Source organism: Hylobates moloch, unplaced genomic scaffold (genome assembly GCF_009828535.3).
Source record: "Hylobates moloch isolate HMO894 unplaced genomic scaffold, HMol_V3 SCAFFOLD_21, whole genome shotgun sequence".
NCBI lineage: Eukaryota > Metazoa > Chordata > Mammalia > Primates > Hylobatidae > Hylobates > Hylobates moloch.
The window spans coordinates 47,594,592-47,618,955 of record NW_026652296.1 but is presented as its reverse complement, the minus strand read 5'-3'; the positions used below and the strand labels follow the sequence as shown (position 1 = coordinate 47,618,955).

The 24,364-nt window shown below is 39.7% G+C and overlaps 1 protein-coding gene across 4 annotated transcripts in view; it reads right to left on the bottom strand.

Moving 5' to 3' along the window:
* Window positions 1-564: 564 nt before the first annotated feature.
* Window positions 565-24,364, bottom strand: part of ESF1 (ESF1 nucleolar pre-rRNA processing protein homolog) — a 90,800-nt gene continuing 67,000 nt past the window's right edge. For 3 of the 4 annotated variants that reach the window (XM_032142163.2, XM_032142165.2, XM_032142164.3), the window contains exon 14: window positions 22,443-22,868. In XM_032142163.2, coding sequence (XP_031998054.1) covers window positions 22,575-22,868 — 294 coding nt within the window. In that variant the 3' untranslated portion in view covers window positions 22,443-22,574. Of the gene's footprint in view, window positions 700-9,375; window positions 9,497-10,719; window positions 10,864-22,442; window positions 22,869-24,364 lie in introns of those variants that run through there. The other variant, XM_058432836.1, reaches the window with a different exon arrangement.

Genomic DNA, 24,364 nt, shown 5'->3' with positions numbered 1-24,364 from the left:
TGGATCCCTCAGGAATGGCTTGGTGCTGTCCTTGCAGTAATGAAGGAGTTCTCACTCTATTAGTTCGCCTGAGCTGGTTGTTTGAAAGAGCCCGGCACCTCTGCTTCTCCCTCTTACCCTGTCTCTCACCATGTGATGTGTGGCTCTTTGCCCTCCACCACGACTGGAAGCTTCTTAAGCCCCTAACCAGATGCAGATGCTGGCACCACACTTCTTGGGTACAGCCTTTGTGTGCGCAGTGACAGCAAAGACCTCAGCTGAGGCATCTCGGAAATTGTCCCAACTTGAAGCAAGGCGGAATGGCCTTTGTACCTCACAACCCCCTGGTAGGGGGAGGATGGCCTGATCTTGGACATGGAAGCTCCCTTCAGCCGGAGGGCAGTGACCGGAGAGAGACTCAGAACCATAAGCCAAATAAACCTCTTTCCTTTGTAAATTACCCAGCCTCAGGTGTTCCTCTGTAGCAACACTTATGGACTAACACAGTTATCGAGGTAGGAAGAAAGAAGACACACAATGTGTTATCTTCTTGCATAACTTTTAAATATTTAGATGTACAGCGTGTGGGTCTCCACTTGCCCTCTTGCCCCATCCAGAGGTTGCTGGAACCAGCTCACAGTGGCTCTCCGGAGCTGATTGTATCCATTTCTTCTCAGTTCCCAGTTTGGTGACATCAGGTTGGTAGCTCGGATCTGCATGCTGTGGGTATTTACACCAAAGAAATCAGCAAACACTACAAATTAGGGCTATTTTTCCCCCAGGGAGCTGGCTGCTAAATGTTTACCTACACAGTCTGCCTGGGTTCCATAAATGGTAGCAGCAAGCCTGCCCCACACACCAGCAATTCCATGAGGAAGTCCCTGTTCCATGGCGCCATCTCTCCTGAGCTCCCACGACTCCATTTCCTCCCCCACAACCCTTTAGCTATAGGGAGGTGACAGCTCCCCACTGCCACTTCTCTTTGAGTCTGTTCCCCACTCTTCCTTGTTCAATTGGTAGGTAGTCCCTCCGCTACAGCCTCTTTCTTTGAACTGAGATGAATTCTGTTTCCTGCTGGGCCTTCACTGGTAAGAAAGGCAGATTGGTTCCTTATTCTGTGCTTCAGCCTACAATGCAACGGCCATCCCCTCCCTTCTTCCAGCTTCTAGCTTCAGGATCAGCAGCCGACAAGTTTGTTTGATTTTTCACCTTCCCTCCTTTCTACCCTGTCCATTTGTCCCTCCTTGCCAAACATGCAGAAGAAGAGGCTTAGAGTCTCTGCTGTGGCTTCAGTTCTGCTACAGATTTCTTTTTTCTTTTTTGGAGATGGAGTTTTCCTATTTGTTGCCCAGGATGGAGTGCAGTGGCACGATCTCAGCTCACTACAACCTCCACTTCCCAGGTTCAAGCAATTCTCCTGCCTCAGCCTCCCGAGTAGCTGGGATTACAGGCATGCGCCACCATGCCCAGCTAATTTTATATTTTTAATACAGACAGGGTGTCACCATGTTGGTCAGGCTGGTCTTGAATTCCTGACCTCAGATGATCCACCCACCTCGTCTCGGCCTCCCAAAGTGCTAGGAATACAGGCATGAGCCACTGCGCCCAGCCAGTCCTGCTACAAACTTTCAGTCACACTCCAGAAAGACATCACCACAGCCCATTGTTTTGTTCTTCTGTTACCCTGGATACTTAATATATGTGGCAGTGTTGCTTATTGAGGTTATTTTTGGAAGCCTCAAATATATAAAAGAGAGGGGAAAGGCAACTGTCACAATTAACTGGAAACAATACATTTAATTTGAGAAATCAAGAGTTACAGCAATCACGTGGGGCTGCAGGGCTCTGCTTATCTTATCTCTTTCAATTATTTTGCAAATCTGAACCTCTTGTGGTTTCAACATGCAATCTTATATCCCTGCATGTCTGACTTACACTTTCAGTAATCACTCCGAATAATGAGCCTGGACTTAGAACAAGGGCAGGGATTGCTGCAGGCCCTGGCACACCATGCAGACCATGCCTTCTTGCCACACAATAGCTCTGGAGTTTGGTATTTTTTTCAAGTTGTCTCATCTTTCCCAAGTCCCTCTAGTCACACTGCCTCCCTGAGTTGGCATAGACACAACGTAGCTTTGGTGAGGTTAATCAAGAACAAAAAAGAACATCTCTGTCTTCTTTTTCATTTGGCTTTGCTAACCACCAATGCTTTTTTTGCTTCTCCGAAAAAAAGAAAGAAAAGAAATCTGTGGCTATTGGGTTGGTCTGTTTAATCCCTCTGCCTTGCCTTCTCTTTCTTCTGGAAAAAGACCTAATCTTCCCTTCCCACATCTAGTCAGTGAGCAGTAGGGACCAAGAAAGTTGGGTAGTTGGAACCACCTGGCCCAAGCTAGACCAATCACAATTTCTGTCCATATGCCACTTGAGTTGAGTTGCCAAATCAGTTGTTTCTGAGACATCTAGGAGTGGCATCATTGGGGGAAGGTTTTCAAGGTACTTCTGACTGAGATTCCTCGGGGCACCTGGGTCCTGTCATTTGGCAGATTGTTTAGCGTTTCATTTGAATGTACGAACTATGCATCATTCCACCAATAAATCTCTTATTTACTTGCAAGCCATGAAATGAGGCCCGGAAATGAGACCCAGCTTTGCCCAAAGGTGAGACGGAGAGAGTCAGCATAATCTGAAGATAGGATAAAACAAGGAGAGCCTCTCTCTCAAGGCAGTCAAAGTGGAAAGATAGAAGGTCTCAGAACAGCCAATCACAGCAAGTCTTTGCAAGGCCTTCCAGGCATGGCATTCTGTCTTCTGAGCCTCCAAATCTCACCAGCCAGATTATGGACACCAAGGAGCTAGCGAACTCTACCTGTGACACGCTTCCAAAATACTCATCTCTATGTATGGTGCAGGCCTTGGCCATTATGTAGTCTATATTACTAGCTCCTAGATCTAAAATGTAAATGAAGTTCCCCTTTTTCTTATTCTGCACCATTCAACCATACTAACTTAGGACCTTAAATGAGTTTGGTCAACATTTTTACATTTGAATTCACATAAAATTATCTTCAAAGGAATGACCATGCGCCCAGTCAAGGGTAACTCCAATAAAAAACTTGCCAACCTTATGTCAAAATGAAATGAGTTGTTGGGGAAGGGAAGGCATTGAGAATATTTTCTGAAGTCTAATAGTAATAATAAGATTAAATATTTCATTCAATCCTTAAAACTGCTCTAGGACATAGGTACTGATAGTATCACCAAATTAAAGTTGGGAAATCAGGTCTAAAAGAGCTAAATCACTGGTTCCAAACCACTTATTACTAGTAAATGGCAGAGTTGGGATTCAAAACCAGGTTGACTGACTCCAAATTCTATACAGTTAGCCATTATGCTAGTTCCTACACGCCAGTCACTGTGGGGACCCCATTATTTGTCTTGCATCTTAAAGTGTACTGCTAGCATGGTCAAACTCATATTTTTCAAACCTTTGGATACTGTACTGCAATGGCTTGGCACTGGAGAACATACCCCAGGGTCTGCCTACCATAGTGTAATATAGCCCTTCTCTGAGTCACAAGCAAAGTCATCTCAAAAGGAGGGTAAATCTGATGTGATAGTGGCAGATATCTCACAAGCGGATCATCATAAAAAATTCATATAAACAATCATAACAAATAATACATCATTTTTAACATTGAGTTCTCAGAGAAGAGAACTTCTTCCTTGTAGATATACATAAAAGGGCAGCATGAGGAAACTGAGCCCAGATGGAGAATGAGGTGTCTATATCAGATAGAATGGGCTAAGTTATGCTGCAGAAACAAATACTTCCAGTGTCAATGGCTTAAAACAAGGTTTATCTTTTTACTTACACTATGTGAACAATGTTAGTTGGGTGTTCATTTAGCTACCTTGGGAGTGACCTTGGAAAAGAGGGAGAGAATGTAGTGAGGAAGAGAATGTAGTGAATTCTATATTGGTTCTTAGCATTTCCATGTGGAAGTGATGTACTTTCTTGTACCTGCACTTATTTCGTTGATCAAAGAAAGCACGTGGCCACCTGTAACTTTCAGTGTATGGGAACATTGACTTCCAGGTTCCCAAAAGATGGAGGAGCTGAAACAGAGTGACCAAGACTAATGACTACCTTGCTGGCTTGTCAAAGAGACTTGATCGTGATGAAGGTACTCAAGTACCCACTTCCTTTCCCTCGTGTGCCTTCCCTCTGAGAGTGAAGAAAACATACTGAAATGCCAAAGACTGCCTGAAAAACTTCCACACTGATGATAAATTGAGGGAAAGGGACACTTCAGAACATATTTGGATCTTTCCATCTTGAAAGGGAAATTTCTTTTGTAGTTTTAAGTGGCCACACTTGATTATATCAGATAGTTTAAAAATATTTCATTGATGATGAAACATGGCAAGTGAAGATTATGATTTCTTGAAGTTTCCCTTAAAAGCCGAGAGGAGGAAAGTACCCGCTATGTAGCATTGTCCAACACTCCCAGGGGGATGAGAAGGGAACCCTCAGAGAAAATGTAAGGGGGTGGGGGTGACAGAGGAAAGCATAACCTATGGATGCCCAAGTGCTATGAATTAAGGAAGAAACCTTTATGGCTTTCCCATTTCTGTAATGTTCTAAAATGTTCCATCGTCAATGTTAACAGTCAAGGTTAGTTCTTGTCCAGGGCAGAGAATATGATAAAATGTCATCGGCAATCATTGGAGTGGGATTTTCACCAGATGAGCAGAGGCAATCAGTGTGACCACAGCCTGGAGTTCCACACTGGACACTTCTTTCTAGCTGGTCTTGGATTCTCATTGCATTTCATGTAGCTAATCCCCCACCCTCCCACACTTCCCCAAAAAGGAAAAGAGAGAATTAACAAAATTAATAAATACTGATCAGTTACCAAAAAAAAAAAAATCCGGTAATATAAAACCAGTGAACCATGATATAGTTTCTTGTTAGTGCAGCAGACATCTATTGGAGCATTTTTCCCAATCTCTCTGTTTTAGAAACTATCCAGAGAACTGCTTCCTGATTCCCACTGATCACAGCTAATGGGGTGAGCAGCAGATATAAGCTGGGCCTAAACTTTGCCCAATCACATTTTCTCTCCGCAAATTTAGGGCTTAGAATATTTAAAAAATAATTTTAATGTTTTAAAATTTTGAAAAAAATCTCAAACTTTCAGAAAAGTTTCAAGACAGTACAAATATATTTGATTGTTTTTTCTTTTCTCCTTTTTTCTCTTTTTTTCTTCTTTCTTTTTTTTTTTTTTTTTTTGAGACAAGGTCTTACTCTGTTGCCCAGACTGGAGTATAGTATAGTGGTGTGATCATGGGTCACTGCAGCCTCCATCTCCTGGGCTCAAGCCATCCTCCTACCTCAGCCTTCTCAGTAGTTGGAACTACAGGGGCAAGCAACCATGCCCAACTAAAAAAAAAAAAATTATTGTAGAAACGGGATCTGACTATGTTGCCCAGGCTGGTCTCAAACTCCTGGGTTCAAACGGTCCTCCTATCTCAGCCTCCCAAAATGCACCCAGACAAATATATCTATTTATTTCTAAACGATATGAGAGTAAGCTACCAACACAATGACCCAACACTCTTGGGGAGGTTAGTGTTTTTTATTTCCTTCAGAAAAAGACATTCTCCTATACAGTCAAAATGCAGTCTGCAAAATCAGGAAATTAATATGAATACATCACTACCAGTTAATCCTCAGGCCCCATTTAAGTTCTACCACTGTCCCAATAATATCCTTTATAGTAAAAGAGTCCATTTCACAATCATTCATTACATGTCTCTTCATTAAGGCTTAGACAACTTAAAGAACTTTGAAAGTTAGTGTTACACAGCAAAACAAAGCCATATAAACAGATATTCAGGGAAAAGTAAGTCTTCCCTCCTGTGTGATGCCCAGAGGCAATCCCTCTTACCAGTGTCTCATGCATGCTTCTAGACCATTGACCATCTACCATACACAAGCACAGTTGTGTACATTATTGAAGACGGATGTCCAAGCCTCACTTAGTTCAGGGAAAAATAAAATCAGATCTGGGAGTTCTTCCTTTAAGAATGTTGAATATTTATTAAGAACTTTATTGTTTGCCATTAAGACAAAAGTTAAAGAGTTTCCATGTGAATATATTCACCCAAATTTGTAATACAAAAGTCAGTATTCACTTGGAGAAGATAAAAATTATTCTATTGTCATACATTTAACATTTTACTTCTCTTTTTTTTTTTTTTGAGACGGAGTCTCGCTCTGTCACCCAGGCTGGAGTGCAGTGGCGCGATCTCGGCTCACTGCAACCTCCGCCTCCCGAGTTCACGCCATTCTCCTGCCTCAGCCTCTCCGAGTAGCTGGGACTACAGGCGCCCGCCACCACGCCCGGCTAATTTTTTTTGTATTTTTAGTAGAGACGGGGTTTCACCGTGGTCTCGATCTCCTGACCTCGTGATCCGCCCGCCTCGGCCTCCCAAAGTTCTGGGATTTCAAGCGTGAGCCACCGCGCCCGGCCTACTTCTCTATTTATAGACATTAAGGATCCTTTGTCATTTAGTTGTTTCAAATGCTTGGAACATCTTCCAGATTATTACCTAAGTTATAAAATAGTAGTGTGAAAGTTGTTTTTAAAATTGTTTTAGTTGATATATAATATTCACAAGTAAACTTACTAAGCAGTTCTTAATGTTGCATTATGTATAGTAATGTAAGTTTATTTATAAAATAATATGTTTTTATCTTAATGACATCAGTGTGAAAAATTCAAACTTTATTCCTGGATCTTAAATATAAGGCACAAACTCTTTATTTATTTATTTATTTTTGAGACAAGATCTTGCTGTCACCCAGGCTGGAGTGCAGTGGTGCAAACATGGCTCACTGCAGCCTTGACCTCCTGGGCTCAAGTGATTCTCCCACCTCAGCCTTTCAAGTAGCTGGGACCACAGGTGTGCACCACCATGCCCAGCTAATTTTTAATTTTGTAGAGATGGAGTCTTTCCATGTTGCCCAGGGTGGTCTCAACTCTTGGGCTCAAGAAATCCTCCTGTCTCAGCCTCCCAAAGTGCTGGGATTACAGACAAGAGCCACCACATCCAGCTATTTCTTTAATAACATAGAAAATGGACCTATAACTTAAAATATGAAATTCTGATGTGGTCATCTTATTCCACTTGCCCAACGGGCTAAGGAGAGAGACGCATTGGCAGCAATATTAGCAAATATGAATATGCATACAGGAAACAGAGATGAGGGGAGTAGCGTTTCTGAGGACATTCTAGTTTCGGCTCCCAGTCCCTTCCTGAGCACTGATTGCTTTCTTGCGTTTGGATACTATGCTATAAGACTCTACAGTATCCTAAAAAATATCCATGCTCATGTCTTTTTACATTTTGCTTAAGCTAATTTGAGTTGGTTTCTGTTATGTGCAACATTCCTAAGAATATGATTAGGGAAGTGGAGGGTCACTTGAGCCCAAAGAAATCTGAAGAAACACAATTCTTATATGGTTTTGTTGTTTTTCTTTTTTTGAGATGGAGTCTCACTCACTCTGTTGCCCAGGCCGGAGTGCAGTGGCGTGATCTCGGCTCACTGCAACCTCCACCTCCCAGGTTCAAGCAATTCTCCTGCCTCATCCTCCCCGAGTAGCTGGGATTACAGGCATGCGCCACCACCATACCCGGCTAATCTTTGTATTTTTAGTAGAGACGGAGTTTCACCATGTTGGCCAGGCTGGTCTGGAACTCCTGACCTCAGGTGATCCGCCCTCCTTGGCCTCCCAAAGTGCTGGGATTACAGGCGTGAGCCACCGTGCCTGGCCCCACATGGTTTCTGATGCTCCTTGAGCTCTCCAGAACTGAAAGATTATGACAGACCTACAAGTCTAAATTACGGATCCAAACAGAGGAAAATACGTAAATCAAGTAATTGTTTTCAGAGTTTTTGTTTAGTTGAAAAATGAGCTGTTGTCAGAGTTAACCTGTTCCATCTTTTAGAGTTGTTCCACTTTAACTCTTAGTTTAAGTTTAATCATTTTTCCAAAAAAATTTTTAAAAATCCATTTTATTGACCATTTCCTGTCCTGCTCATCAGATGAACTTTTTGAAGTATGATTGAGTACACTATTTCTTACTAATTCAAGAGAAAAGACACTGCTAATTAATTTCAGATTTTAGTAAAAAGACATTTCAAAAACGTAACACTGTCACATTGGGGATAAAATTTCAACATGAGTTTTGGTGGGGACAAATCAAACCGTAGCACTGCTCAAAACAAAAAGCATGTGTAGTGATGAAGGATAATGACTCAATTTTAATTTTTAAAAATTCATGAAAACAGCTCATAACCCCAAGGCAGGAATTTCTTACAACTTGCCCCAACACAATATAATTTGTTAGCCTATTTGCTTTGGCACTGTGAGATAGCATGGAGTTTTCATCTCCACATTTTGGCCAAATTTGGGTAATGTAGAACCCACACTTAAGGTTGGGCACAGACTCTCACTCACACATTTTCATGTTCCCGTGCCTGATTCTGGTTTGCTCTTGGCAACTACTCCTTCATAAACTCTTAGAGGAAGGTGATCATGTGAACCCAGAGATGCTGAAAATAGTTTGTAACTCTTGTGCCAGTAGTGCTTATAGAACAAAGGGTCCCACTTGCCTTCTAAGGGGGTTTGTCTCACTTCTCTTGACTCATGTCCACATCCAGAAAGCTGGGAACCTTACAGTATTGAGCATTCTATTCCAGGAATGTCAAGTTGCAAGCACTCTGACTACAATGCAATATAAAGAGTTTCTTTAAGAATATGGAGAAATGATCTGCAATGGTCTCAAAATAAGGCAAGATAACCCACAAAGATGATAGCCAAAGGCCACCATATTTGTCTTAGTATTCGGTAGGATATAGATAGAACAGCAAGTAACAGAGACCTGAGAAAACAAGGGCTTAAACAAGATAGGATTTAATTTTTCTATCATATAGAACTTTTGGAAAAGTCCATGGATGAAATGGTGGACATGTTCTACAAAATCCTCTGTAATCTTGGCTTCTTCTAGCTTACCATCCACTGTTCCTAGTTAATAGAGTGTGGCTTTTGTCTTCAGGACCTAAGATGGCTGCTAAAACTCTAGCTTTTACATTTGCATTCCAGGCAGTAGAGTAAAAAGACTGAAGAAGGCAAGAGGCAAAATTAACTAGTCTGATGACTTCAAAGGAAGATCCCCAGAAGCTGTCATTTGCCTCTACACCAGGATACAAAGAAGAATGAGTAAAATAATCTTTATTATGGAAAGCCCTAAACTCAACTAACAGGTTCTATTACTGTGGAAGACAGAGAGAACAAATATTTGGGAACAACCATTGTTCTCACTTACTATCACTTCAAGTTCCTTGGAGAGCGTGCATAACCTTTCTGGTGGTTGACCTGCTCAGTGATCCTATGTACTATGGCCCAACTGCTGGTAGAGAGAGCTTTCTCTGCTGATCCAGGGTGTTCTGTTTGCAAAGAATAAAGATTTACTCAGGTAATCTCAAATAATAGGACATTTACTATAATGTAATACACTTTATAAAGGTGGAGGGTAGATGTTCATCAAATGGCCAATGAAGCAGATCTCATTTTTCCAATATGACTACAAAACATTTCCAGAAATCCATTTCAGAACTTTGCCACTCCCCCATTAAGGGGTGTATTTCCTCACCTGGGAAGATTTTTTTGATTGCTGTGACTGATAAAGTATGAATGGCAGAAGTGACACTCTGTGTCTACTGAGGCAAGGTCATAAAAAGTAATAGTTTCAGCCGGGTGCAGTGGCTCACGCCTGTAACCCCAGCACTTTGGGAGGCCGCGGCAGGCAGATCACCTGAGGTCAGGAGTTCAAGACCAGCCTGGCCAACATGGCGAAACTCTGTATCTACTAAAAATACAAAAATTAGCCAGGCCATGGTTGTGGGTGCCTGTAATCCCAGCTACTCGGCAGGTTGAGGCACAAGAATTGCTTGAACCTGGGAGGCGGAGGTTGCAGTGAGCAGAGGTCATGCCATTGCGCTCTAGCCTGGACAACAAGAGTGAAACTCCGTCTCAAAAAAAAAAAAAAACAAGTAATAGTTTTCATCACCTTTGGAACTAAGCCACTATGCTCCCAGCTGACAGCCAGCACTAACTTGTAACACATGTGAAGGAGCCATCTTGGAAGCAAATCCTCCAGCCTTCAGGATAGCCACCTCAGCTGATGCCGTTTGGGGAACAGGTGAGCCTTCCCCTATAGCCCTTTGCAAATCAAAGATTCTTGAGAAAATATATTATTGTGGTTGTTTTAAGCTGTGAAGTTTTGGGGCTATAAAAATGAAAAACAAGAACTGTCAGAAATCAAGGAAACATCCACGATCAGGAAGCACAATATAGCTGGGCCTTAATGTGTACTGGAATATACATTGAGGAACAGGAGGGTCTTTCAGGATCTAATATGGGTCAGGTGACCAGGTTATCTTTGCACACTTGGATATCAGTCAAGATCCAATTAGTAGACAGAAACAGTAACTTGAACAAGGTAAGTTTAAATAATTATTCATTGTAATAGGATTAGAGTAACAGAGAATTGACAACAAAGGAATAACTGGGGTTTGGGGAGAGAACTCTAAAGAATATAGGAATCGTGGATATAGGGAACATCCACTATACCTAGTACTGAGATACAGCATTCAAATGAGAGGCAAACCTGGAAAAGCCTCTTCATCCCTGTGGGCTGAGGTCTGAACTTCATTGGTGACCCTGGACTTTGAGAAGTTACTGTGGTGCCACACAGGTAGGACTTGCTGGGAATCTGGCTTCCGGAGAGCAGGAGAGAAACCTTCCACAGGAGCTGGACACAGAAAACCAACAGAGAAAAGTGAATAAAACCAAAAGCTGGTTCTCCAAAAAGATCAAGAAAATTAATAAACCTCTATTTAGAATGACAAAAAACAAATGGCAAAGACAATAATTATCATATATTATAAATTTAAAAAGAGATATCACCAGACTCTTCAGACATTAAAATGATAATTAGGAAATACTACCAAAACACCCGTTAGGTCAAAGTGAGGAGCGCCTCTGCCCGGCCGCCCCGTCTGGGAAGTGAGGAGCGCCTCTGCCCGGCCGCCCACTGTCTGGGAAGTGAGGAGCGCCTCTGCCTGGCCACTGTGCAACCCTCCAAGTGTGAAGTGACAGCCTTGTGTGTGATCTTTCTCCCCTCCCCAAGTTCGCATTTTCAACATTGAAGTTTACTTTTTAATAATAATAAAAAACCCGTTATGCCTATAAATTCAACAACTTGAATGACATGTACGAATTGCTTGGCATACACAAACTATCAAAATTCACTCAAGAAGAATAGATAACCTGAATAGTCCTATATAATTAAATAAATTGAATTTTTAGTTGAAAACTTTCCTATAAGAAAAACTGGCTTCATTTAGAGATGCTTTTAGTCAGGTGAGGTGGCTCATGCCTGTAATTTCAGCACTTTGGGAGGCCAAGACAGGCAGATCACTTGAGGCCAGGAGTTCGAGAACAACCTGGCCAACATGGTGAAATCCCATCACTACTAAAAATACAAAAATTAGCTGGGCGTGGTGGCAGGTGCCTATAATCCCAGCTACTCAGGAGGCTGAGGCAAGAGAATAGCTTGAACCCGGGAGGTGGAGGTTGCAGTGAGCCAAGATCGTGCCACTGTACTCCGGCCTGGGTGACAGAACAAGACTCTGTCTCAAAAAAAAAAAAAAAGAAAGTGTTTAGCTAGGCTAGCTAGATAGTTTTATCGACAAATTCTACTAAACACTGAAGGAAAAAATAACACCAATTCAATACAGTGTTTTCCAGAAAATACAAGGGGAAAGACTACTGACTTCATTTTATGAATTAGATTTGCCCTGATATCAAAACCAGACAAAAACATTGCAAGAAAACTGTTGACCAGTAACCTTCATGAATACTGTTTCAAAAATCCATAACATTATATTATCAAATTCAAATAATAATATATTAAAAAGACAATACATCACAACAAATGAAGTTTATCCCAGGAATACAAAGCTGACTAAAGATTTCAAAATCAATAAATGTAATTCACCATATTAACAGGCTAAAGAAGAAAAATCGCACATGAAGACAACAGATGCTGAAAAAGCATTTGAAAAAAATGCAACATTTTTTCATGATTAAAAATTTGCAGAAAACTAGGCAAGGAAAGAAACTTTCTTTACCTGATTAAGAGCGTCTCCAGGTAATATTATACTTACTGGTGAAAAACTGAATGAATGCTTCCCTCCTAAAATGGGGAGCAAGATCACTTCTCGGCCTTTTGGCTAAAATCAAGTGAAGATGGGGAGCAAGATATTATCTGCTCTCACCACCTCTATTCAGCATTATACTGGAAGTTCTAGCAGTTGTACTAAGGCGCGAAAAATAAATAAAAGGTATGGAAATACAGAAGGATGAAATTAAAATATCTCTCCTCATAGATGACATGGTTATCTTTGGAGAAGAATCTTTAAAAATCTACAGTAATCTCCTAGAATTAATAAATGGGTTTAGCAAGCTTGTGGGATACAAGGTCAATATACCAAAATTAATTGTTTTTCTATATTCTAATAATAAACAATTTGAAATTTAAAAGTATCACTTACAATAGTACAGAAAATACTGCAACACTTAGGTACAAATTTTAAAAAATATCTGCAGGGTTTGTATACGAAAAACCAGAATACGCTGGTGAAAGAAACCAAAGGCTATAGAAGATATATACCATGTTCATGGTTTGGAAAGATTCAGTATTATTCAGATGTCAATTCCCCGCAAGTTGATTTATAGATTCAATGCCCTTCTAAAACAAAATCTCAGCAGGCTTTTTTGTAGGTATGAAGAAGCTGATTTTTAAACGGCTTTATACAGAAAGGCAAAGAAACTAGAACAGCCAACACAATTTTGAGAAAGAACAAAGTTGAAAGACTTACTATAAAGCTACAGTAGTGAAGATAGTGTGGTGTTGGAAAGAGAATAGACAAATAGATGAATAAAACAGACTGGAGAATCTGGAAATAGACCCAAACAAAAAAAGGACCAGTTTATTTTTATTTTTTATTTTTAGTGACAGGGTCTCACTGTGTCACCCAGGATGGAGTGCAATGGTGTGATAGCTTACCTCAAACTCATGGGCTCCAGCAATCTCCCTGCTAAGCTTCCTGAGTAGCCCACCACAACCGGCTAATTTCTTAACTATTTTAAGAGAATAAACTAGGTATTGATGAAATGTATCTCAAAATAATAAGAGCTATTTATGACAAACCCACAGCCAGTATCATACTGAATGGGCAAAACCTGGAAGCATTCCCTTTGAAAACCGGCACAAGACAAGGATGCCCTCTCTCACCACTCCTATTCAACATAGTGTTGGAAGTTCTAGCCAGGGCAATCAGGCAAGGGAAAAAAATAAAGGGTATTCAATTAGGAAAAGAGGAAGTCAAATTGTCTCTGTTTGCAGATGACATGATTGTATATTTAGAAAACCCCATTGTCTCAGCCCAAAATCTCCTTACGCTGATAAGCAACTTCAGCAAAGTCTCAAGATACAAAATCAATGTGCAAAAATCATAAGCGTTCCTATACACGAATAACAGACAAACAGAGAGCCAAATCATGAGTGAATTCCCATTCACAATTGCTTCAAAGAGAATAAAATACCTAGGAATCCAACTTACAAGGGATGTGAAGGCCCTCTTGAAGGAGAACTACAAACCACTGCTCAACGAAATAAAAGAGGACACGAACAAATGGAAGAACATTCCATGCTCATGGATAGAAAGAATCAATATCGTGAAAATGGCCATACTGCCCAAGGTAATTTATAGATTCAATGCCATCCCCATCAAGCTACCAATGACTTTCTTCACAGAATTGGAAAAAACTACTTTAAAGTTCATATGGAACCAAAAAAGAGCCCACATTGCCAAGGCAATCCTAAGCAAAAAGAACAAAGCTGGAGGCATCACACTACCTGACTTCAAACTATACTACAAGGCTACAGTAACCAAAACAGCATGGTACTGGTACCAAAACAGATATATAGACCAATGGAACAGAACAGAGGCCTCGGAAATAACACCACACATCTACAACCATCTGATCTTTGACAAACCTGATAAAAACAAGCAATGGGGAAAGGATTCCCTATTTAATAAATGGTGTTGGGAAAACTGGCTAGCCGTATGTAGAAAGCTGAAACTGGATCCCTTCCTTATACCTTATACAAAAATTAATTTAAGATGGATTAAAGACTAAAATGTAAGAACTAAAACCATAAACCCTAGAAGAAAAGCTAGGCAATACCATTCAGGACACAGGCATGGGCGAAGACTTCATAACTAAAACACCAAAAGCAATGGCAACAAAAGCCAAAATAGACAAATGGGATCTAATTAAATTAAAGAGCTTCTGCATGGCAAAAGAAACTACCATCAGAGTGAACAGGCCGCCTACAGAATGGGAGAAAATTTTTGCAATCTACCCATCTGACAAAGGGCTAATATCCAGCATCTACAAAGAACCTAAACAAATTTATAAGACAAAAACAAACAACCCCATCAAAAAGTGGGCAAAGGATATGAACAGATACTTTTCAAAAGAAGACATTTATGCAGCCAACAGACACATGAAAAAATGTTCATCACTGCTCATCAGAGAAATGCAAATCAAAACCACAATGAGGTACCGTCTCATGCCAGTTAGAATGGCAATCCTTAAAAAGTCAGGAAACAACAGATGCTGGAGAGGATGTGGAGAAATAGGAATGCTTTTACACTGTTGGTGGGAGTGTAAATTAGTTCAACCATTGTGGAAGACAATGTGGCGATTCCTCAAGGATCTAGAACTAGAAAGACCATTTGACCCAGTGATCCCATTACTGGGTGTATACTCAAAGGATTATAAATCATGCTGCTATAAAGACACATGCACACATATGTTTATTGTGGCACTATTCACAATAGCAAAGGCTTGGAACCAACCCAAATGTCCATCAATGATAGACTGGATTAAGAAAATGTGGCACATATATACCATGGGATACTATGCAGCCATAAAAAAGGATGAATTCATGTTCTTTGCAGGGACATGCATGAAGCTGAAAACCATCATTCTCAGCAAACTATCACAAGAACAGAAAACCAAACACCGCATGTTCTCACTCATAGGTGGGAATTGAACAATGAAAACACTTGGACACAGGGCAGAGAACATCACACACCAGGGCCTGTCGGGCGGTGGCGGGCTGGGGGAGGGATAGCATTAGGAGAAATACCTAATGTAAATGACAAGTTGATGGGTGCAGCAAACCAACATGGCACATGTATACCTACGTAACAAACATGCACGTTGTGCGCATGTACCCTAGAACTTAAAGTATAATTATAAAAAAAAAAAGAGAGAGATGGGATCTCATTATGTTGCTCAGGTTGGTCTCAAACTTCTGGCCTCAAGTGATTGTCTTACCCCAGCTTCCCGAAATGCTAAAATTACAGGCGTGAGCCACTGTGCCTGGCAGGATTTTTTAATCAAAAGTTTTATTTTGAGTTAATGGTAGATGTCCACGCAGTTGTAAGAAATAATACAGATTCTGTGTTTCATTTGCCCAGTTTCCCTCAATGGTAGTATTTTGAAAAACAGTAGTACAATGTCACAAATAGGACAATGACATTGATAAAAATCATCTGACCTTACTCAGGTTTCATGTTTCACTTTTATTCACCTGTATGTATGTGTTCATATTCAGTTCTATACAATTTTATCCCATGTGCAAGTGCATATAGCCATCACCACACTTAGGACACAGAACATTTCCAGCACCATAAGGATCCTTCATGTTGCCCTTTTGTAACCACACTCACTGCCTTCCATGCCCCTCCTTTTTCTATTCCCTGGTAGCCACTAATTTCTTTTCCATTTCTACAAGTTTGTCACTTCAATAATATTATATATAAGTGGAATGTTATAGTATATAATCCTTTGGAATTGGCTTTTATTCACTCAGCATAATTCTCTGGGTATGTATCCAAGTTGTTGCATGAATCAAGAGTTCAGTCTTTTTATTGCTGAGTAAGGAGTATTCTATGGTGTGGATGAATCATAGTTAAACCATTCACTCATTGAAGGACATCTCGGTTCTTTTGAGTTTTTAGCTATTTCAAATAAAGCTGCTATGAATATTCATGTACAAGTTTTTGCATGAATATAAATTCCAACTTTTCTGTGATAAATGTTCAAGAGCGCAATTGCCACATTGCATGGTTATCGCAAGTTTAGTTTTATGAGAAATGGTCAAATTGTTTTCCAGAGTGGCTGCAATATTTTATATGTTGTTAGTATACAGAAATGTAATTGATTTTGGTATGACCTTTTATCCTGTGACTTTGCTGAACCCACAAATTAGTTTGAGGCTTTTTGTAGATTCTTTGTGATTTTCTTTTTTCTTTTTTTTTTTTTTTGAGATGTAGTTTTGCTCTTGTTGTCCAGGCTGGAGTGCAATGGCATGATCTTGGTTCACTGCAACCTCCGCCTCAAGTGATTCTCCTGCCTCAGCCTCCCGAGTAGCTGGGATTACAGGCACCTGCCATCATGCCCTGCTAATTTTTGTATTTTTAGTAGAGATGGAGTTTCGCCGTGTTGGCCAGTCTGGTCTCAAACTTCTGACCTCAGGTGATCCACCCACCTCGGCCTCCCAAAGTGCTGAAATTACAGGCATGAGCCACTGTGCCCAGCAATTCCTTGTGATTTTCCACGTAGATAACTATGTCATCTGCAAGTATGGAGAGTTCCACCTCTTCTTTTTCTATTGTATGGTTTTAATTTTTTTTGCTCTATTGCAGTGGGTAGAACTTCCACTATTGTGTTGAATAAGAGTAAACACCTTTGCTTTGATCTTAGAAGAAAAGCATTTAGTCTTTCACTAGGAAGTATGTATGATGTTAGATGCAGGTGTTTTGTAGATATTATTTACCAAGTTGAGGCAGTTGCCCTCTATTCCTAACTTGCTGAAGACATTTATTTATTTAGAGACGAAGTCGCACTCTATCGCCCAGGCTGGAGTGCAGTGGCATGACCTCAGCTCACTACAACCCCCACTTCCTGGGTTCAAGTGATTCTTCTGCCTCAGCTTCTGCCTTAGCTGTGATTACAGGCACATGCCACCATGCCTAGCTAATTTTTGTATTTTAGTAGAGATGAGGTTTCACCATGTTGGCCAGGTTGGTCTCACAGGGCTCACCATTTTGACCAGGCTGGTCTTGAACTCCTGACCTCAGGTGATCCACCCACCTCAGCCTCCCAAAGTGCTGAGATTATGGGTGTGAGCCACCGTGTCCGGCCTGAAAAGTTTTTATCATTAATAGATGTTAGATTTTGTCAAATACCTTTCTCATCAATTGATATGATATATGTTTTTTCCTTAAGTCTGTTGATATGGCACACATCAACTGATTTTGCACCTGAATAATTTGTTTGTCCTTTGTGTTTTTTTGATACATTTTGTTTTGTTTGTAATATTTTTTTGAGATTTGTATGTCTAATTGTGCAGTGGCACAATCTCGGCTCACTCAAGCTCCGCCTTCCGGGTTCACGCCATTCTCCTGCCTCAGCCTCTCCGAGTAGCTGGGACTACAGGCGCCCGCCACCACGCCCGGCTAATTTTTTGTATTTTTAGTAGAGACGGGGTTTCACCGTGGTCTCGATCTCCTGACCTCGTGATCCGCCCGCCTCGGCCTCCCAAAGTGCTGGGATTACAAGCGTGAGCCACCGCGCCCGGCCGAATCAATCGCATTTCTATATGTTAACAATGAACATCATCCTGTAGTTTTATTTATACTGTCTTGTTTTGCCGTCAAGGATATACTCGTCACATAAAGTTGAGAGGTGTTCATTCTTCGTTTTCTCAAAGAGACTGTGTGAAATTTGTGTTATTCTCAAATAGTTGTTAAAATTCCCCAGTGAAGCCATTTGGACTTGGTAGTCTCTTTTTTGGGAGTTTAATTAATTAACTAAATTAATTTCTTGAATGACTATAGGACTATTGGGGTTACGGATTTTATGTGGTTGAGTTTTGGTAATTGACCAATTCATTTTTGATAAAAGTACTCAGGCAATTCAGTGGAGAAAGAACAAACTTTTTAATAAGCAATGCTGAAATAAATGAACAGTTATATGCAAAAAAAAGAGTATCAAGCAAACCCTAACACCTTATACAGAAATTACTTTAAAATGTAAAATGGCTCTAAATGTAAAACGTAAAATTCTAAGATTTTTAGAAGAAAATATAGGAAAAGTCTTTGTAACCTTGGTTTTGTAAGAAAGTTCTTAGATAGGACACCAAGGCGTCCATGAAAGAAAAAATTAATAAATTGGACTTCATAAAAATAAAACATTTTTGCTCTGTGAATGACACTGTTAAAAGAATGAAAAGACACAGGCCATAGAAAAGGATAAAATATTAGCTAATCACATACATGACAAAGGACTTCTATATAACATATATAAACAACTCTGAAAACAATAACAACTCAATTTTAAAATAAGGGAGCAGAAGACATGAACAGACACTTCACCAAAGAAGATATACGGTTGGTAAATATGCACATGAAAAGATGCTCAACATCGTTAGTCATTAGCAAAATGCAAATTAAAACTACAATGAGATACAGGTAAATGCTTATTAGAATGGCAAATAAAACAAAAACCTAGTAGCCCAAAATGAGAAGACGTGGAGCAACTGGAACTCATATACAGGAATGTAAAACAGTTCAACCACTTTGGTAAGTAAACTTGCAGTTTACTATAAAGCTAAATATAAACTTACCAAATGACCTAGCTGGAAAACCTATGTTTCACACAACAACCTATACATTAATTACAGCTTTGTAATTGCCAAAAACTGCAAACAACTTTGTGTTATTTAGACCAATAGATGGTAAATCATTTTTCTACAGAAGAGGGAACCTAAGTAATGTGTTGATGGTTTTAATAATAACAAACAATTTGTTCATGCCTCCCTGTATGTATACCCCTCTGCATTGTGACTTTGCCACTTGTTGGTTTAGGGCTTGGCCATGTGATTTTCTTTGCCAATGGGACAATAGCAAATGTGACACTGTTGGAAGCTTGAAAATGTTTGTGCATTGGGACTTACTCTCTCTTGCAGCTGGGAACTCTCTGTCACACGTGAGGCCTGGACTAGCCTACTAGATGAGAGATCCTCTAGCCACCCTAGAACCATCTGAGTCCTCAGACACGCAGAGTCTCATCAAGCCCCAGCTGAGCTGGATCTTAACTGCCCAGCCAAACTATAGATTCATAAGAAGGAATAAATGCCATTTTAGGCCACTAGATTTTGGGTGGTTTGTTAAGCAGTAAGAGCTAAGAGATATAGTTGATATTAAATTGTCTCCAATCTGGTGGACCCAAAAGCAAATTCTTTGGGCCTCCCTTCTTTGCCTCTAAGCAAAGTAAAAAAGTGGTTCTCCATCTTTGCTGAACATTGGAATTACCTAGGGATCTTTAAAAAATAATAATGTCTGGGCTAGGCACAGTGGTTCACGCCTGTAATTCCAGCACTTTGGGAGGTCAAGGTGGGTGGATCACTTGAGGTCAGGAGTTCGAGACCAGCCTGGCCAACATGGTGAAACCCCCGTCTCCACTAAAAATACAAAAATTAGCTGGTCATGGTGGCACGTGCCTGTAATCCCAGCTACTCAGGAGGCTGAGGCAGAATTCCTTGAACCTGGGAGGCAGAAGTTGCAGTGAGCCGAGACCGCACCATTGCACTCAGCACTCCAGCCTGGACAACACAGTGAAACTCTGTCGCCAAAAAAAAAAAAAAAGATGTCTGGATATTACTGCTATATATATGATTTAATAGGTATGAGGTGCAGCCTGGCCACTAGGGTTTTTGACATACCAAGTGATTCTAATAAACAGAAAAGGCAAAGATGTTACCTATCTAATATTGGCCTGCTTGGTAACGAACATGGAACGAATGCAGTCTCCACTCTCCTGCTCGTGTCTCTAGCATACCTCTCTCAGAGAATATGTAGTGACAATATTGTGTATCAAGCTGATCTCCAACATTTGCTGCTGGTGAAGCAAATCAGAGCTTCACCAGTATTAAGTTACTTACGACTTTTTCTAGATGATGCTACAGGATTGACCTACTCTCCATGGTCCCAACAGCAATAAAAACTCCAGCAAAGTGTGACCTTAAGACCCACCAAAACTACCCTAATTTGTTTGCTGAATTATGATAGTGGCTACTTTTTAATCCTAAATTTCACTGCCTGCAATAACTTGAGAACCCTAAAGTTACTGGTGTAGAATATTTAACAGCTGATAATGCTGTTCTCATTTTTTTTCCTACCTAAAAAATATCAACTATTTGACAAAAGGAGACAGGGCTCTGTATGACTCATGTACTTTTGTGTTATAATTATTTGCTTGACTAGTAAAAAGAGATTTTACAATTAAGTGCAGTGACTTAACAGGCTCAAAAACAGAAAAAACAAACCCAATGTCTCAGGTTCACAGAAACCTTAAAATCAGACTCCGATTTTGATTTTTGTGCAATTACTACATTATGATTAAACAGTTTAAAGGGAACAAAACTTTTCCCCTGCAGAGAATGAAATATGAAACATAAATCTGTCTATAGACCATACTCATAAACATATTAAGATTCATGACCTTTCAGTGGTAATATGGGGAGTTCACAGATGTATCTAAAGAAATAATGTTTTATTTGGCTGAATAATCCAACAATCAGTGCTTTATGATAAAATCAATTCCCTGTTTGGATACTGTGCATTTTTCTGCTATAATAAGCAATTTAAATATCCTTTTTTTCTTCCCTTTAGAGATATTTATACTCCCTCATTATTTTGATATCACTCTGAGTTTTCCATCATTTTAGTCTTTAAAATATATGCTACATTGGTGACTTTTTTTTTTTTTTTTAAATAGAGACAGGGTCTTGCTCTGTCACCCAGGCTGGAATGCAGTGGTACAATCACAGCTTACTGTAAACTCAAACTCAAAATATATATATATTTTGAGACAGGGTCTCCTGTCACCCAGGCTGGAGTGCAGTGGTGCAATCTCGGCTCACTGTAACCTCTGCCTCCCAATTTCAAGTGATTCTCCTGCTTCAGCCTCCTGAGTAGCTGGGACTACAGGCATGCACCACCATGCCCGGCTAATTTTTTGTAGTTTCAGTAGAGATGGGGGACTCACTGTGTTGGCCAGGCTGGTCTTGAACTCCTGACCTCAAATGATGTGCCTGCCTCAGCCTCCCAAAGTGGGGGGATTACAGGCGTAGGCTACCACGCCTAGCCTATGGTCTTACTATATTGCCCAGGTTGGTCTCAAAACTCCTGGCCTCAAGCAATTCTCCTGCCTCAGCCTCCCAAAGTGCTGGGATTACAGGTGAGAGCCACCTTGCCTGGTCAGTAGGTTTGAATTTTAATACCCCAAATGTCAGGTTTACTATCAACCACAAACCTGGTCAAATTCCTGTTGTCTTTCAGAAGTTACCATTTTTATAATTTGCTCCAAGTTACAATTTTGGTTTTATTTACATTTACTTATACAGCATATCTAATTTGACTGTCAGTTGTTTATAATATTTAGACCAGATGAGATCCAAGCGTGTTAAGGCCTTAAAGATGTATTTTCATTTTAAGAAGAATTAAGGTATCCTTAAACTCTACAGCAGCATATCCATCCTTCTAAACTATTCCAAAAATTTGAAGGACAGACAGAAGAATTTTCTGTTGCTACCAAACAGAAAAAGTACTGATCTCATGAATATTTCAAATGCAATTTACAAGCAATGCAACTCTAGAACTGCCTTTAAATGGAGTTGTCCTCTTAAAAAGTTAAAATCGGTTTTCAGATATTTTCCAGAGAGTACTTTGAGATGCATAAAATGGAATAAATCAGTGCTATACAAAATAATGAAAATATTTTACACTTGTATTTACAAGTTAATTTCATAAACTATACTTAACATGACTAAACAAGAAACAGTTCTTGACTTCCATCCTTTATGGCTAGAAAATTATTTTAATAGTTATTTAAACATGCCTCCTGCTTCCAGGGAAATTAATGTATTAAATGTATATATTTTTCAAATTATCCCTAACATTTACACAAACTTAAGAGTAGATACTGCTCTATTTTTACACAGCATTGTAAACAGCCTTTTAAAAAGCTAGAGCAACTTTCCACTAGTTAGAACTGAACATTGTAAAATATAAAAATTTTATAAACCCTATAATTCAGGTAATTTAATTATGACTAATCTGTAGGAATATACAATACAAATTTGTCAATCATTCACAATTAAGTACAATTATTTATGGAGAAAAATTTTACTATGTCCAGAAAAAGATTTTATTCATATTCTTGAAAGATAGCTTTGTTCCCAATAAATATTCCCTCCTACTATTTCTGTACATTTTAGGAAAAGATGTATTCAATTCAAAAATAAGTAACATCCAGTTACTTGACTTTTTGCTTTTTCCTTGCTTGAAACTGCTCTGTTTTGGTTTTTATAGATTTAATCAACATTGACAAAGCAGGATCAATGGACTTCCTTTGTGATTCCTTTTCAATCTCACTCTCTTTTTTCTTTATTGCCTGAGTAAGTTCTTGTTCTTTCCGTTCTCTTTGCCGGGCCTTCTCCTCAAGGATTTTTTCCATAGCTTTTGTTTTCTTGAAATTGGGATCTGAGGGGTCCAAATTGAACAAGTGGGAAGTGTACATTGCCTGAAACCGTGCATCGTTAACATTTACCTGCAAATCCAAAAAAAAAATTAATAAATTAATTAAACAAAATTACTAAAGCAAAAGGCCAGAAATGGGGCCAAATTTAGAAAGTTGGTGAGTTGATTATATAAAATACAAACCTGAGTGTTTGTACTGATTCATTAGGAAACTGTTTTTCCATAGCTCTTTATGGCCTACCTTTGGACCACAGCTTGTGGGGCACCCTGTTCTTATCAGGCAAGGACAATGTATTTCAAAGGGAATTATAGTGGGCCATACATATATATACTATGGCCGGTAACTACAACGACCACTTAGACAAAATGACTGTAGCAGTGGTTTGTGAGGCAGGGCTTTCCCATGCTTACAGCACAAAATCAATTTCTCACCAGCATAAATAAGCCAATCAGAACATCTGCTGGAGGCCCTGAACTCTTGAGTACATTTTAAGAAATTTTAATCTTGGTGCCAAAAATAAGGAACTGTTGAAGGTGATCCATGGATCAAAAGATTTAAAGACCACTATGGCAAAGAATCCATCTGAGATCAAGGTCTGGTCAGACACAAGCCCCAAATTTATCTTCTTTCTATAAAAACTTGTGGTTCCATGTTTAAGAGTATACCCTTAACTGCAGTCAGCCTTTGAGGGTTGCCAGGCAGATGGGTAACCAGCAGAAAGGGAAACACAGGAAACACTAGTCCACCTGGAGATGGATTGTAGCTTTACTTAGTTATCACGAGGCCAAGAGACTCGATACCCAGAACAAGGGAAAAAATCCCATAAAAAATACTTTTATGCATGATTATTAATATATGAAGGCAGAATGACTACAAATCATTCTTTGCTTTTCATAAGGAAACTAACTCAATAAAAACCTCACTGGAATGGGAGCATATGTGAAACTGACTCAAATAACAGAAGCTACAGAGTAGCCCCCAAATCCTTCTATATGCTACTTAGAAGCGATCTGTATGCTACCCTCCATTGTTTGAACAAATTTAAAATTTCCCAAATTTCCCCCATCTTACTCAGGGTCAGTTCTTCCACATTAACGGTTGGAAGTCATTAAGCAGTTTCTAATAGCTGTTTGTAGATTTTTTGGTAGAGGGCTCAAACTCATGCTTAGGGGACTCTGCAGCCACTAGGAATATGTACTCAACAAAAAGAGGAAGGAGTAATGGAAACAAAAAACACAGCAACTGAAAAAACATGGCTTACTGCGCTGGGCACTGCACACAGTGAGAGTGTGACCCGCTGTGACATGAACCTGCTATTCAAGCATACCTTTGCTGGTCTGAGGATCACTACATGTGATTCTAACATTAAAAACTACAGATTTTTGGTACAATATGGCTACCAAAATACAAGTCAACTATTTCACCTGGTGCTCAACCAAAGAAACAATGATTTCATCCACATTGGGATGAACTGGCTGTGCTGGATTAAAAGACAGTAGCTTTGGCTCCATCATCAGTCTTTCCGAAGACATTTTCTTTTTTTCTTTTTTTCTTTTTTTTTTTTT